This window comes from Harpia harpyja, chromosome 14, assembly GCF_026419915.1.
Source record: "Harpia harpyja isolate bHarHar1 chromosome 14, bHarHar1 primary haplotype, whole genome shotgun sequence".
In the NCBI taxonomy this organism is placed as follows: domain Eukaryota; kingdom Metazoa; phylum Chordata; class Aves; order Accipitriformes; family Accipitridae; genus Harpia; species Harpia harpyja.
Genome location: NC_068953.1, coordinates 27,401,863 through 27,418,653, shown reverse-complemented (window position 1 = coordinate 27,418,653; position 16,791 = coordinate 27,401,863). Strand labels below are relative to the sequence as shown.

The 16,791-nt window shown below is 37.3% G+C and overlaps 1 protein-coding gene across 3 annotated transcripts in view; it reads left to right on the top strand.

Annotated features, from left to right (window-relative positions):
* GALK2 (galactokinase 2) overlaps positions 1-16,791 on the top strand; it is a 50,219-nt gene that overhangs the window by 24,752 nt on the left and 8,676 nt on the right. For all 3 annotated transcript variants that reach the window (XM_052808341.1, XM_052808342.1, XM_052808343.1), the window contains 3 exons: positions 684-782; positions 3,512-3,664; positions 8,821-9,031. In XM_052808341.1, coding sequence (XP_052664301.1) covers positions 684-782; positions 3,512-3,664; positions 8,821-9,031 — 463 coding nt within the window. The remainder of the gene's footprint in view (positions 1-683; positions 783-3,511; positions 3,665-8,820; positions 9,032-16,791) is intronic.

Sequence of the window (16,791 nt, the reverse complement as noted above, 5' to 3'; positions counted from 1 at the left end):
ATTATTATTTTTGACAGTTATGATAGTGATATTCCACCCTCCCATAGTATCCTCTGACCACAGGTATCAGAATGCACAAAGATATGCCTAAAATGTCACAAAAGAATGCAAATCATATAGTTACAAATTAGTTCAGATAAACAATGATGTAAGCAGAGTACAGTATCTCAAGGAGAAATGACAAGTACCACTGATTAGAGTATTTACAGTGAGAAAGGTTTTCTGAGTTAGGTTCAATGCATAATTTCTGATCATGGACTCAGTGCATTAAAATAGTATGAAGTAACAACTTGCCATTTTTCTGTAAGCTACCAAGATGCACATATTCAACTAATAAATCAACAAAATATTGGCTATTGGGATGGAAGGCTGTGAAGTGAATGAGGAGGGTGAGAGGACAGCTGCAAGAGTTAAGCATCTAAACAAGGACACTCTGAAAAGCATCTGGCTATGGTGGGTCCAGTGGAGGCTGAATAGTTGATTCTTTTTGCTTCAGAACAAAAGGAAAAAGGGGCTACGTGGCATCCCGGTTAATACCAGCTTACACTACTTGGTGTGTGGGAGACTGGTTTCAGAGCTCTATCATTATCTCCTTTTTTTTTTCTCACTAGTTCATATGTAAGCAGTATAAAAGTATCATCTTTAACCTTGGCGGAAGGTTCACATGTTAATGTTTTTTTCAGATGGAACTTGCAGAAATTTGCACAAAGAGCGAACGTTATATTGGCACAGAAGGTGGAGGAATGGATCAGTCGATCTCTTTTCTGGCAGAAGAAGGAACTGTATGTGGATCTTTGTAATCTAAACTAACAATGTAATACTAATTTATGTAAACAAAAAATATCCTCCTACATATCTAGCAGAAAGACAAGAAAGTGGAATACCTTAGTAAGCAGTATAAGCACCATTGGTATGTAAATGAAACAGGAATTATATGTATAAACTTGTGTGCAATCAAGTATGACAAGTTTGAAGGAATAAGATGATGAAAATGAGAAATGGAAAGAAGGAGTAAAGAAAAGACGTGGGGAAATATGTACTTTAGAAGAGCACCAGGTTCCACGCTATTTGGCTAATTAATCACTGAACTTAGAATGTTTCCCATATAATGAAATCTGAATGGTCGGTATGCCTTGTATTCAGTGCAAATGGGATAATTATTACAAAAATGCTTTCTTGAAACTTCTTATAACCAAACAGTTCTAGGAAGTTTTGCCAGGTCTAGTTACAAAGACAATGGAGATTATTTTTTTTTCCCGGTTTTGCTAATTCCAGACAATTCTGTGGCTGGATTCTGATGTAGAAGGCGTTTAGCTGTCTTAAACATGGTGACAGAAGGTGGACTAGCAATGATAAACAGGACCTGCAAAGTTATGCATGAGTGCTTGCAGTGGAATTTACAGTGGAGTTCATCCACTGTCCCAGAAGGTGCACAGGACTGTGACTGTTCAAACTTAAAACCTGTCAAAATACTTTTATTGAAATTAATGTAGTGTTTCATGACAACCTTTACTTTCTTTATAATTGTGATATTATACCTCTACAGCTTTTGTTTCTTAATGCCATATCTTGGATGAGCTTATACAGAAAAGAAGCTATTTCCTAGAATTACACTGAACGTTTAATTCCATCGTGAGACACATGTATTTTCAATTTCACATCACCTGTACCTACTCTACACCTTTCCTTCACACTTTATAGTGTTACTAGTAAACACACAGCTACATGAACGCTGAAGGAAGCAGCATATTTTCCTGGCATACACACAGATGATCGTGTAAGTGGAGGCTTTTCTGATATATAGAAGTGGTGATCAAAAAGGCAAAGAAAATGTTAGAAAAGATTAGAAAAGAAATTGTGAACAAACCAGAAAATATCGTTGCTTCAGTGTACTTGCAGCTGAATGCATTTCTGGCCTCATGTCTCAAAAAAATATATACTTGAAGAAGAAAAGTACAGTAAAGGGGACTGATGTTGATCAAAGCTATTTTTTATATGAGCATTGACTGAAAAATTTAAAGCTTCCAGCTTGGAAAACAAATATCTTTGAGGATGGTAGTTTGAAGCTCTGTAAAACCCCTGAATGGATAAGAGAAGGTAAATTGAGAATTCAGTGTTTTTCTTAACCGAAGAACTAATAGAAACACAATGACATTAGCAAGCAGCTTGTTAAAAACAAACAAGGAAGTTTGGGGTTTTTTTCCAAAACATTCATTGTTAAATTGAGAAATACCGTACATTGTGGAAAGCAAAAGTTTAAAAAGGGTTCAAAAAAAGACTTTCTTGGATTACTGATAGAGTATTAGCCTATTTGTAGCTATTAAACATAATAGTCTGATGTTTCTTCCAGTGTAAGTATGACCACTGTAATCTTGCTTACGCGAAGCTGGAAAAATATATCCAAAAAAAAGATTGCTTTGTATATGTCCTATTTTTATATTCCCCCTAAATATCCATTTATGGCTACTGTCAGAAGCAGGACACTGGACCAGCTTAGTGGTACATTCTGATCTAATGTAGCAGTTCTTAAAGGGTATATTTAAATGTAAGCAAGCTTGTCTGTCTTGATAGTAATTTTGTGACGTGGTCCAGAATCTCAATGGCAGGGCGTAACACACATGCTGTACATAATGTACAAGCAGATTTGTCATTGTTTATTTAGCACTCTAGCTGCTCAAGGAACTCTCTGGGGGTGAACAATGCCAAAACCAGTAAGACGTCCCTGCTTGCAGAGTTACAGTCTATTCTAAGAAGCCAAAGCAGGGCACATGATTTACAACTTATCCCAATGAAAAGCCAGATGTGAATTTAATCTCTTGATTACATTACATCCTGAATTATTTAATTAATGGATGCCTAGCTTATTCCATGAAGAGGTCACAAAATGTTGGGAACTTCTTGCGCAGCCTGTGTAAGGCATCTGTGAGGCAAGGCAGTCTCCTATGTTGGAAGGAGACAATAACTACATTTTTATATAGTTTTACTTCATTTCTCTGTTTGATTGTGTGCATGTAACATGATCACTGTCTCCAGTCAGTCCTAAAATTTTGGTACTATTCTGTACCTCAGTGAACTAATCTTGATTTAGTGGAAAATGAGAAAACTAAGGGGGAGATGGACATTGGGGAAGGGGAAGGGAATGTGAAGCCCCTAGTGGCATGCACATTAGCTTCAGCCAGGCCTGGTACTTTTCTGTAGATCAAAGAAAAACTGTTGTCTTAAACAGGCAAGAAAAATAGGTTGGGTGGGGTTCTTTGAAATGCTGAAAAAAACCCAAAGACTTAATGGAAATATTTTAAAATCCAGCTACAAGGGAAAAGTTTGAAATGTATGTGTAACTTGGCCAATGAGGTTAAACCTCTTTTCTCGCTGTTTCATGTCAGTTTTCTTTGCTTAACTGTCCCTGGATTTTAAAGAGAAAAAACATGCAAATTTGCATTTGATTTATAGAACTAAGTGCACTGTTAGCTAGTAGTAAATTAAAACTAACCATTCATTTTTCTTTCAATAGGCCAAGTTGATAGAGTTCAGTCCTCTGAGGGCAACTGATGTTAGACTTCCAAGTGGAGCTGCGTTTGTTATTGCTAACAGTTGTGTTGAAATGAATAAAGCAGCAACTTCTCATTACAATATTAGGGTAATGGAGTGTCGTCTGGCTACAAAGGTAACGTATGGCTTATGTCAAACTCTAATGAAACCTTCATCTAAGTATGTGCTTTTTTCCACTTCTGACCAATCATGTCTTTAACACCTGGCTAGGTGCTACTTTAAGTAGCATTTTACTTTCCAGAACCAGACACCTCCATCTCTGCAGAAACAGAACTCCTGCCGAGTTTAATGGAAGTGCAAGGACTGTGCCCTTATATAGAAGATTATGCGATTTAGTTCTATTCAATTTATTTTGTATTATATTTCAATGGAGGAAATAAGTCTATTTTTCACCAAAAAATATTCTCAGTTAATAAGATAGACTGTTTCTAATTAAAGCTGAATAATGACAAATAATGGAAAGCAACCAGTGTGGTCACATGTTTGTATGTATATATGGCAATAGATGGGTATTTTCTAGGATTTAGAGGACATCAAAGCTACTAGCTGGAGGCCTGGAAGTAATATTGGAAATGCTGAATAGCAGCATGTATGTCAGTGTAAAGTTTAAAAACAGGCTTGAATCAAGACCCAACATTTAGGTTGTGCTGCCAGTTTACAGCTTGCAGTTATCTCTAAGATGTATGGAACTTGCACATGAAAAATCTAAGTTCCACTTTAATTCTGGATTTTGTAGACCATACATTTAGGAATATGTAGATGTAGGGTTTGATTTGAGTTTGTTATAGGAATACAGCGGATTTTTCTTTGATTAGATTAAGTGAGGAATAAGCATAATGATTCACTGTAGTTATACCCAACATACTGTGCTGTGTGAAAGAACAGAATTTGGGTCACAAAGGCCAGATGAAAGTTTTTTAAACTGCAGCATGGAACTCCATGCCACAAAACATTTTGCCAAAACCTGAGCAATACTCAAAAGTACTTTGAGCATCTGTTGGCATCATAATTCTATGAAAATTACCATAGTTAATGCTATTAAAAAAAACCCCAAACTTGAAGAGGTGATCAGATACTGACAAAATGTAACATAAAATAGAGTGTTAAGATATTTTTCAAGGAGGGAAGCTAAACTTCAGATGACTTTTTAAATGGGCTTTAAACTCAAGTATAAAGAACATAGCTGCATTTTAGGTATATATATAAGATATGGTAAAAATAATAGCACCAATGACCATAGTTAAAGCTGTTGTTGCTGAAGCTAATAAAAAGATTCTTATGCCATTAAGAAAATCAAGATAAGGACCTGTTTGTGTGTTGGTTCTGGTATAACTGATAAACCTCTAATTTAGGATAGTTAATTGACTAGGTATGTATTTTAGAAAGAGCTTCTTTTGGAATTTTTTTTTTGCATAAGGAACAGAGAGCCTTCACAGATGATCTATTCTAAAAGGCAAACTACGAGTGCATTAAGTTGTAAGACCTTTTGAAGTATTGTTTCATATACCAGATTTTGTGAATTGAATAAGAGTTTTCTAAATTGCTTTAAATTATTGGTCCTGTGCAGTAAACTGAAAAGGTGGTAAGGAAAGATGATTTTTTTTTGCATTCCTGTTAGCTATGATGCAATCTCTAAAAAGGTACCTTTAGCAGATGCTTGATTTTAAGGAGACTAACAACATACACCTGTCTATTTTTAAACATATGCTACCCAGATGGAAAGTTGCACACACTATAAAAATACGTTGAGCCAGGAAAAGACTTGTCTTTAGGAACAGGTCACAGCGGGGTGAAGGAGGGCAGGTATGTAAGTGGAAGCAGGGAAGTCTTTTAAGCACCATTAAGCTAATGGAACTATGAAATAACATGCTGGGCCTCACAATAATGCTGTAAAAGAAATTCTCATTGCTAAATGCCTTAGGATAGGCTTTTTTTTCCCTTTCTGCTTTAGGTCATTCTAGAATTTCATACTGTTTGCAGAAAGCTCCATGTAAGTAAAGATGCCAACACAACATATCCCTGCTGGCATTAGCGTAGGACATTTTGATGTCAGTCTGTCCTACAGCAAGTGAGCTCTTATCATCCTCACAAAATTATCTTTCTCACATTCTGTTCCTTTCCCTTCCCTTCTGGACAGTCATTCTTTTGCTTGTTGTTTTTTTTTTTTTCTTCCTCTATTCTTGTTGTAGCCTCTGAGTGCTTTCCTGTACTCTATTATATGTTTAAAGCCACTTATGTTCTGCAGAACACTCGCAATTCCAAAGGAAATTAACTTCTACGTTATACTTCAGAAAACTCACATAGTAGGTGCTGCAGGATGAATACGAGCATTAGTGAATGCTGTGCTCTCCTCTGCTTCACTGTGTGTGGTTTGCTTCACTGTCAGCTATAGAGTAGTGCCAAGAACGTCTGCAACTGGAATGCCATATAGTTAATCAACTAATGTGTGTTAAATGTGGAAAGATGCTCAGATGACATTATAGAAATGTAAAGTGTAAGAAAGTGATGTTGCTATATAAGGGCTAAGTATTCCTATACTTACTCCTAGTCAGACTTTCTTTTATTTAAATTTGTCCCATCATTTACTAAGTATGTTTTCCTCTCAGTTACTTACAGTTCTACAGTGTGCCTGTGTTGAACAGTAAAGGACAATAAAGCCTACAGATGCTATATCCTGGCAGTTAAGAGCCAGCTGCATGATGTCCACATCTTTAATCCATCTAGTCAGAGATCATCAAGAAAATATCCAACTGTGGGATCAGTATTGGGATTACTTTTGTACATTAAATAGATGGGATTTTTTCCCATTTCTGTTCTCTGTCCATTACAATTTGAGCTGCTGCAGCTAGACTGTTTTCAAAAACCATTTCTGTTTGCCTATAACATTTTTCCCAGTCCTGTTAGAATTGAAACTTTGCTATAAGCAGTATAGACCTTTCCAGCAAAGGCCCGCCCACTGGCCTGACAGGATCAGTTTCCAGTTGGAACATTTGACCTGTAAAACCCCAGCGTAGTTAGCTCATCTAAAATACAGCATCTCCCTTGAAGTATAGAAATGGGAACAGATGTGACAATACACATGACATATTTCTACAGGGGATTATTTATTAAAAATGGAAATAGAAAAATTTTTGTTGCCTTGTGGAATATTATTTTTTGTAAATTCTTAGTTCTGTTTAACTTCTGGTAATAAAGTCTAGGGGATGCTGAACATTAGGATTAAAGCATGAGGAAAAAAATTTCCATTCATTTAGCGCCTTGAAGCAGATTTAAGAACATGTCACAAACATGCACTAACCTAAGAGATACTGAGTATTTAAGTAAAACAAATGAAGCAATAATTGTTATTCTAGCTTATTGATAAGTAAGCTAAAATACAATTACATAAAGGCTGGGGAGTTCTAGGTAGTCAGAGCCTTTGAAAAGCAGGCCAGAAGTGACTTAATCAGTCTTTTACAAGAAAATTTTCTCACCCTGATTTCTGCATTAGCCACTAGTGCTGTTTCTTTCTCTACCACTGCACATACAAAACTGTGTTTTAGATGGCGACAGAGTCATATGATTAGGATTTTGATTGGATTTCGTTTGTTCTGCTCTACTGAGCCTCACATAAATCTTAGTAAGTCACTAGATGGCACCAAAAGTAGTTAATTTTTATATACTGTAATAAAACTGGAAGAGCCTTTGCAAAAGCACTGTTGGAAGAGAGCAGGAGGGCGAGAATCTGTAGCAGATAGTTGGGCAGCAGATCTGCTTAAATTTCATGCTGTAACTTCGCACAAAACGAAGCAAATACTTTTCAGACGCATATGTAAATCCCATGATTTTTTTTACTCAGGAAGTTAAATGGCTTTGCTGAATTGAGACGTAAATGATTTTAAACCAATCTCACTCAAAACCAGTATTGATTGAAAAGAATAACAAAGCACACTGGGTGAAATCTTGGCCCTGTTGATGAGATGTTTTAATGCTGATTGGAATAGGAAAATAGGAAAAGGATTTCATTCCCTGGTCTTGCTGCACTGGTTTAAACTCTCTGCAAACATATAGCCTGATCTGGCATACTTGGAAGCTTTAATCTCAACTTAAATGGTGGTATGTCAGGTACTTATGAATACAGTAAAACAATGTTGGTATGTACCTGCTAATGTGTGTATTACTCTGTAGTAATCTGTTGAAATTAAAGGTGGTATGTCAGTAGGATCCCACAATGACCACTTAATATTCTTCTATAATTCATAACATTAAAAGTATTCTACCTTATGAGGAAAGCTGCTTTACTCAACCATTTTCATTAGGCACATGAGAGCATCAACACATGTAGCAACCTTCCAGAGAAAAACCTCTTTGACATATTTCCTTCTAGGTTTCTGGCGTGTTGAAGTAATGACTGTCAATTGCCAAAACATCACAGAGATACACAAAGCATGACATTGTCTGGAGTAGGAAAAACAGATAACGTCTATAACTAATTAGCATCATAGCAATCATGTAGGAATGGAGCAGATTCTGACATACTGTCCTAGTTTCAGCTAGGACAGAGTTAATTTTCTTCCTAGTACCTGGTATAGTGTGGTGTGTGGTGCTTCATTGCCAGCTGGGATTAAACCACGACACTAGACACTAACACATCGTAACCTTCCTGTAAGGCTCAAAACTTCCTTTAAATTGGATGTTAAAAGAATGTACTTAAAATTTACTTTAAACTCTAGAGATTGAGAAAAGTTACTGTTAATTCTCCCACACAAATCTTATGCCCACTTTCATATTTTTAAGGCTATTATGAGAAGGGGTTTTAAAGACAACCTCAAATGTTCATCAGAAAACTGCAGGAGCATATTGGAAAGGTCAAACTGAGTTTTAAGTGTTAGAGCAAATTCTAATAGTACAGAAACAGACTTCTTGGGGACTTTTAGTGTTACAATATCGTAGCGTTTGTATAAGCAATTGTCTGAATGTCATTGTAAAAGGTTAAGTGCTTGAAGTAACAACATCCATGGAAAAGGATAAATCACTGATTTGATATCACACAAATAATGCCAGTAGGGCTTTTACAGACAATATCTGATTTGAGGGAAGAATATCTATCATTCACAGACCTTTTATAAATAAATATAATGATTATCTGCTATGTGCTGATAGAAGGTAGCTTCTGATGGTTCCCAATTAAGAAGTGAAAAGAGCAAATGGGTCTTAAAGGTGTTTATGGACAATTAAGTAGTTTTAAACAGGAAGGCACAATATTTTCTATTTTATTTTTTTGCATTTTAGCTTCTCTCAAAGTCAAAAGGATTGGACTGGAAAACAATGTTGAGACTCCATGATGTACAAACCAAGCTAGGAGTTAGCCTAGAGGAAATGCTGACCATTGTCGAGGAGGTATTACATCCTGAGCCTTACAGCACAGAGGAAATTTGTAAATGCCTGGGAATTAGCCTGGAGGAGCTCCGCTCTCAGATCCTTAGTCAAAACACGCAAGATGGTAAGCATATATGAAATGGTGGGGTTTAGTGTACAATGTATTATATAAAAAGTTTATGTATTACAAGTAGTGCAAGTGGAAGTCTTAGCAGAATACTTCCCCAGAATCTTAGGTGGCAAGTGAGAGAATTGATACCACGATTTTCATTCTAACTTCTAACTTAAAACAGAGCAAAACTGATTTTGATTGGACTGTTTCTAAAATGGTAGAAGTAGCAGATCACTTACTATTTTAGATTAGCTTGTGCTGTTTGAGAGTCATCTCTAAATAACCCAGGTTTTATTCTAGGGAAAAGTCAAAACTAGGCTTCCTTTTTTGGCAATAGCTCTTAACAAAACCAAACGTTTTGGATGGTTACAGCATCATTTAAATGAATCCTGTTTGCTCTCCCTTAACTGGTGTTAGAGACCAGCATAGATGGAGCTTGTGTTGCTGTTTTTTAATTGATAAATACATGATCACTTCATAAAACATGCACTGGGCAGCAAGTTATCTAGGTCTCTCCTGAGAAAGAAGTTTCTGTCACTATCAATATTTTTACTTCTTTTAGAAAAATGTTGGTGGAGGTGAACAATTTATTATTAAAATATTTCCCATGTATTATTGCTTATGATTATACCATGCAGTCATGAGCATTGGCACACATGGAGTGGATCTGGGATGCATATAGTAGGGTTGCTAACAATACTGAGTAATAGAGCATTTATGAAATAATTAATTTGCATTCATAACAGGTTTCCAATTGAGATCAGAATCTTTAAGAACTTAAAATAATCCTTACTTCCTTGTTTCCATTCTGTAGCCTTAATATCTCTACTGTTTTGTAGCTGAATTACATCCTTGCCAGTCCTTCCCAAGACTGCTTTCAGGGATGGATATGTTTGATGCATATAAATCAGTGAGATATCTATGTATACTGATGCTTATATTTAAATAATCTTTTTATCTGGAATGATTGTACACCTTATATATTGACCAAGGACTAGGTCCTGAATCTATAACCTGTTTCACGCCCCAGTAGTATCAGAGAATATGAAACTATCTTATTGTCTAATTACACTGCCAGAGGGCACCAGGATGGAATATGGTATCTTAATCCAGCTCTTTATCTCCAGAAAGAATTATGATAACTCTGTGCTGTATGTACCTGAGGAATATACTGAACCATGTACCTGCACTCTGCAACATTTTCATGGGAAACTACAAGGTTGTAAATCTTTTATGCTGTCCCCTTACTCTCCCCTTCCTGAAGCAATACAAGACTATTAACTTACAGATGTTCATACTCCTTACACCTGGTTTATAAAACAAAATTCTACAGTTCTGTAGAATTTAATTGTTTATACAGGTTATTTTGATTTTTTTTCAAAAACCAAAGTCTGGATAAAAAATTTAAACATAAAAGCTGTAGAAGAAACTCAGAGGAAATTTTATACTGTGGCTCTGAATAGCGTTTGCAGATGTTTGCTGAACAGAATCTCTTAAACTTGCATGACCATGATTTCATTTGATAAGGCCAATTAAAATGGGTTATGCTGAAAGTCTCTTTGCATGTACAATATAAAATTAAATAACAGATTTCTGTAAAACTATATGCAAAGGAGAAACAAGACAGGCACAGAAAGAAGGAATCTAAATCCACTGTTTGTTTTTGTTACACACTAAACAAATTACATTTTATGTTCCTTTGGAAAACCAGAGGCTGTTTGACAAAAATATTTTTCTTATTTCCCCTCTACTTTCCCACTATATTTTAATGACAATGCCTGGCTTCTTCATGTGAGAGAAAACATACCGACAAATAAGTAATGTCTGTAGGGAATTTCAGAATGTTGTTGAACTTCTTTGTTCAACATAAAAAAGAACCATAACATTTAGAATCATAGAATCATAGAATCATTTAGGTTGGAAAAGACCTTTAAGATCATTGAGTCCAACCGTAAACCTAACACTGCCAAGTCCCACTAAACCATGTACTAAACCATCCCTAGTAATAATGTGAACAACAGTTTATGCATTCATCCTCTTGCTAGCATCCATAAAGTTCTGGCATTTCTTGGTAGACAGAAGTTCATAGAATCATAGAATCATTTAGGTTGGAATGAGAATTACTATTTAGATCATTTACTGGATTCAGAGTTTTCTCTGTGGCTGAATATAAATTGTCAGTCATTTTAATTTTTTGTATTATTGTATTTGTAGTGATAGTTACAAATGTTTTGTACTGGCATTGTATCTCATGATTAAGGACATGAAAGTGCTATGTAAATATTATTTTAGCCTTAAGTTTAGCTTCCCCTCCTTTACTCCTCCATTTCTCCAGTGATGGTAGTGTATACTTACATAAAGTTTTATAAGTGTATAAGGCTCACCAGATAAAACTCCACATCCCAAAGAAAAATGGTATGGACAGGCTTTGAGTAAGTCCCAGGCCAAGTCTGGAAGCACACAGCAACTTGCATCCCTTTTATCGGCCAGTACTCAAGGATTTTTGCAGTTCCCCACGGTACAGCCCACTTGCTCCCCAGGTTTGGAGAAGTACAGATGGTGCATAAAGCCTCTCTAAACTTCTTGCAGTTGTTTCTTGGCCAACTCAAAATCCTGAGTTTAAATCTCCCTTGCAAATGTTTACACATGGGTTGCACTTGTGGCTTCCGAAGATCTCTAGAAAAACAGTATTTACTACTTTCTAAGGTGCACTATGCCATAATTTTGGCTTGGACTTGAGTGCTTCACAGAACATTTAGTGTGTGGTGATTGTGGGACATTAAGTATTTATAGGCTTCACCACAAAAGGATATTCTCCTATAAAACCGTGTATTCCTTTAACCAGGAAATGTTTTTTTCCTTCTTAAATGAGGTATTTTTAAACCCATTTTTCCTTTTCATGTATAAAATTGTAATCTAATTTTGACATTTAAACCTGGGGATGAAATCGCCATGGGAGGAGCAGGCATCCATTTGCTGTGTGGATTTGGCTGTTTAACTGCTGTCCTATTTGTCCCCTGGAAAGAGAATTCTAAATCTGTGTTGTAGCTTCAATGAGAGGTGCTTGAATAGCCTTTCATTCCCACTGTCAAGTAATTTGTATTAATGGTGATCTCAGCGCAAGAACAGTTTCAACTTCATTTGCACAGACAGGCGCGCATGGAGGTGGACTCTCAGATACTATGTCAGGCTGCTCTGGGATACATAAAGCTTTGTCATGTGCATTAGTAGACTGCCCTTGTCTTACATGAACAGAACTTACCTCCAAACTGGTAGACCTAAGAGCACTTCCCAGCTTGAGGGTCCACATGCCTACTCCAGCCTCAGTCTTATCCATGTCATGGCAAAATTTGAGAACGTACCATCCCCTTCCATAAAAACATGGTTTACTTGGGATGAGCCCCAGAGAGGTGGCCACTCCGGGCAGATCCCATAACAGCTACCTGGAGGATGCAGGCCTTTGGGGTGTGCCACAGGTTAGGCACAGGCACTGAATGGTTTAGGTTAGTTGTAAAAGCCTTGTTAAAGCTAGCATTCCTCTGGAGGAAAAATCACTTTAAACCAGTAGTTATCATAATCTTGAAGCAGGTGTCTGCTGAATGGGTCACTGAATCCAGCAGTGACTCGTCCCCTGGTTTATTTTCAGAAAGCCACATTGCAGTTACTTGAGCAGTCCCAGCAGAGTAACTGTTCCCCACTTTGAGTAGGGGGTTCACAATCTGGCTCAAATTAAAGCCATCTGGCTGCATTTTCTTATATACATTATGAGCCAGAAACCTTCACCCTCATCATGTTCAATCAGCAGGATGCCTAACAGAGAAGAGTACTATTCCACATGAGTAATGGTGGTAGAAACTGTCCCCTACATGATTTCGCGTCGGTGAGTTCTTCCTGTTGTAAATTTCTAACAGTCCCATCAGCCATGTGTAGCTCATTAATCTATAGTGAAACATATCTTAAGAAGCTGCCAAAGTAACTAGAAAAAAATATATAGCCTGAAGAGGTTGGTCTTTAGCTAAAGGTCAGATAGAATTGTACAGGAAGCCTCTAAACAAAGGAATCTGCTGGAGTTGAAGTTGTAACAAATAATATGAGTTGCTGAGAAGCCACAATGTTTAATTATAAAGAAAAAAAATCCCTGTAAATGGAGTGGACAGGTTTGCACAAGTTTTGTAAAGCTAAAATTAAAAATATGACGATACAGTTGAAAACCCACAGTAAACTTTTCTGTTATATTTAATTAACCCACAGTTATTTGGGACTAATAGCCCAGGATTTTTGTTTGTTTTTAAGAGATTTTACATAGATTTTGGACAAACTTTCATGAATGTTTTTCTGCTGTGTCGTAACAACTTGGAAGGTTCTTGCTGCAGTGTGAACTATTAGTGCACTGGAAAATGTCACCATTTCTTTCAATGGCATTCGGTGGTTTCTAAGTGAATCGAATCTACCTGTTCATGGATGACATTACAGAAATCCTCTGGAGTGGAGCAAAGCTAGGGTGCAGAGAATCTACAAAGGGTCAGCAAATGTTGCTGATGTTCTCTAAAAAATAGATAAGGACTGGTAATACAAAGCAGTCTACAGTGGAGGAGGTTCCTTGTAGAAGATTCACTGTGTCCTCTTTGAAACTTCAGAAACACAGTTAGTGAGGCTATGACCTGGAATGTGGATTAGCTGCTCCAATAGCAGGCTGAATACAGGTGAAATGTGTTAAAAACTTAGTGACAAAATATCACTAAGAGCAGACCCGGGTACAGGATTCCTTGTACTCCTTAAAGTTTTCTGTGGTCTCATTTTGACTTTTCAGGTTTACTTTAATTTCTTCTGATCTGTATCTGTTGCAATCCATAAAAGGTATCACTCACCCTCACTTGAGTCCACAAGAAACTTTTTCTGTGTGCAGCTGATACCATGCAAAATAAATCAGTCTCCATACTGTCTTTTCAGAAAGGGACAAAAGAGACCCTGAGATTCTAATTGTGCGAGCGTGTCTAGGTCTAAAATCAAACAGTTCATTCCTGCATGGCAGTGAGCTACGCAGAATGTGGCAGTGAGGAAATGTGTAGTGATTTTCAAAGAACAGTTTTTGAGAGCATGAATATAGTCAGAGACAGGTCCTCAGCCAATACAAATCTCCATCAGTCCAAATGGCGCTATGTCATTTTGAACAAGCAGAGCACCTGAACTGGATATTGCACAGATCCCCTTATGGAAGAAACATTACTTTAGAAATCCCCTAGACAATTGCTCTTACGTCAGCATGGTAGCCAGTGTCATTGCACCGGAGGTTTTAGGTTCCTCTCTAGTCACCAGAGAAATGGGTACCTCAGGGCAATCCGGGTCTCAGGTGGTATAAACGGTTCCCTAACCTGCCCTTTTCACTGACAGAAGATGGAGCTGAGGGTACCTATATGCCTAATTTGGAACTAAATTTAAGTGGGAGAAACCAGATCTTTGTAGTTTACTGGATTAGGAAAGTATATTTACATTTTCAGTCAGATTAAGTACCTAATTTCCATACACTAAAATAGATTTAAGGATCCACATGCTTTTAAGAATCTGGCATTAGTTCCCCACACCCTGCTTTTTTGCTCTCCTTTGAGCACAACAGAGGGTGAGACCATATAACCCAGTCCTGTGCAACACTGGAAGGTTTACTTTGAGGGCTTCAGTTTTTCTTCTTTCAGAGCACTCCAGTCCTAGCTCAGATATAAACTAATCAGTCATGCGCACTTTGGTTTAGTTTCTTTTAACCGTGACAGAGTGTGGCTTAGGAAATCAATCCTTTCTAATTGTAAAAAATGTGGCTATGTGAAGCATGCAGATTCTGATCAGTTTCTGCACTCTTGTAAAATCACAGCCTCCATAGCTCTTTGGCATTTCCTATTAATTCAGATTTTATTTATGTAGAGCTAATATACAGGCTGTGATGTAGCAAGGAGATTCCAGTATAGATGTAATTTTTGGAAATATCACACGTGCTCTGCTATCTTTTATTATATAGAGACGGTTAGTTGGACTACCTATTCAAAGAAGAGATACAGGAGGGTTTCTCTATTACCAGAGGCAGTTGGTATTGAAAGCCAAAAATACAGGAATCATTTCATTATTTTAGAATAGGACTTACAGAGTACAAAGGTGTTTGCTGTCCTGAAGATAATTTTACCTGAGCAATACACTGCCAGAGAGGAAAAGCAAACTATAAAAAAAAATTTTTAAACACAAACGTAATTTTCTGAAATAAAATGCTGCCTGTAACCAACCAATAGATAACATAATGATACCAGCCTTTAATCGATACTAATTGGCTAAAAGTCCACAAAGGAGTCTGAAAATAATGTACAGCCACTCTTTCTCACTTGGGAACTGCCCGAAAGGATTGCTTTCGCATCAAGAGAAAGCCAGTGTCAAGGTAGTGAGTTCTCCCCTACAGAGAGTGGGTCTCCTGGAAATGAATGCTGTTGAGGACACAGCTCAGATCTTTTGGCTGGCAGCCAGTAGCTGGAGCACCCATTCTGGTTGCCAACTCATAACATGACGAGCACAACACAACCCCAGAGATTTCTAAGGTAATCTGGCCAGTAGAGCATTGCTCTACCAAAGGGTGGTCTCCGAATCAATCACAGCCTTTGGCAAGTCTGTTGCCTTACAATTGAAACCAGACATGTTTTCAGTTCATTCTTTGGGTTACTACTGTTCAATGGTGATTTACAAGAGAGTGTGAGCTATGGCAATCTCTCACGCAACTTTAGATATTCCCTAAACGAATGCACATTTAGAAATCTCCTTGCTCTAAAACAATGGCTTATAAGAAAAGAATATTTAAAGAGAAACGATCCTTAAAAATAGGCCAAGCTGCCTTTCTTTAACATTCAAAAATACTGAGGCATCGCTCTGCAAAACACAGTGCAAGTAACTAGAGCAGCAACAAAATACAGTGGGGTAAAACACACTTCTAAATGGGAAGCCAAAATATGCTCTTTCTGGGAGATACTCTCAAGATGATGTTTCTGGGGGCACTCAATTTTCTCATTTCTGTCCTAGTTTGAAATGCATTCAGAAGGCCTGTTCAAAAGACAGCAACACAAGGTTTCTCAGTAGCAGGCTGTATTGAATTACAAAATAAATATCACCAGAAGCAGTATCACCAGTAGCAGAACACTGCTATGTTCAATGTTTCTCTATCATTTTAGACTCCTTGTGTCTCTCTCAGCAATGCATTTTCAGCATTTACAGTTGTGATTTACACTTACTCTGGAGAAATAAAAAGGGATTATACAGGTGCTGATGAAGTCCTCGTCTGTGAGGGTTGCAATCTGGAGTATACATATGGCAGATTTAATACTGGACACAATTTTATTTCCAGTCTTTCAAGGAAGATTTCTGCATATACTTGCAAATGTGAATTGCTGAAATCATCAGAAGTGGTTCCAGAACTTGGCTGTTTCCATGAAACAGGCAAGTAGGAACTCCATGTGTCTGGGTCAGATAGTGAGTTCTGTTTTGAATACAGGGCTTGTCTCTCTTCTCCTTTTACCTCTACTTGAGTGTTTCATCAGCCATTGTAGAAAGCAACAGGGACGAGAAGGTGAAATGAGGAGAGAGACCTTGCTCTGAAGGAGAATTTACACATAGAAAGAAAATGGGGGATGTTCTGAGGTGCTCCAACAAGAGTGTGCTTGAGTTGTGATGAAATAAGGAAACATACTGCAGTAGGTGCTCCACATAGGGAATAAATTCCACTTACCTAATATTTACCACCCAAACAG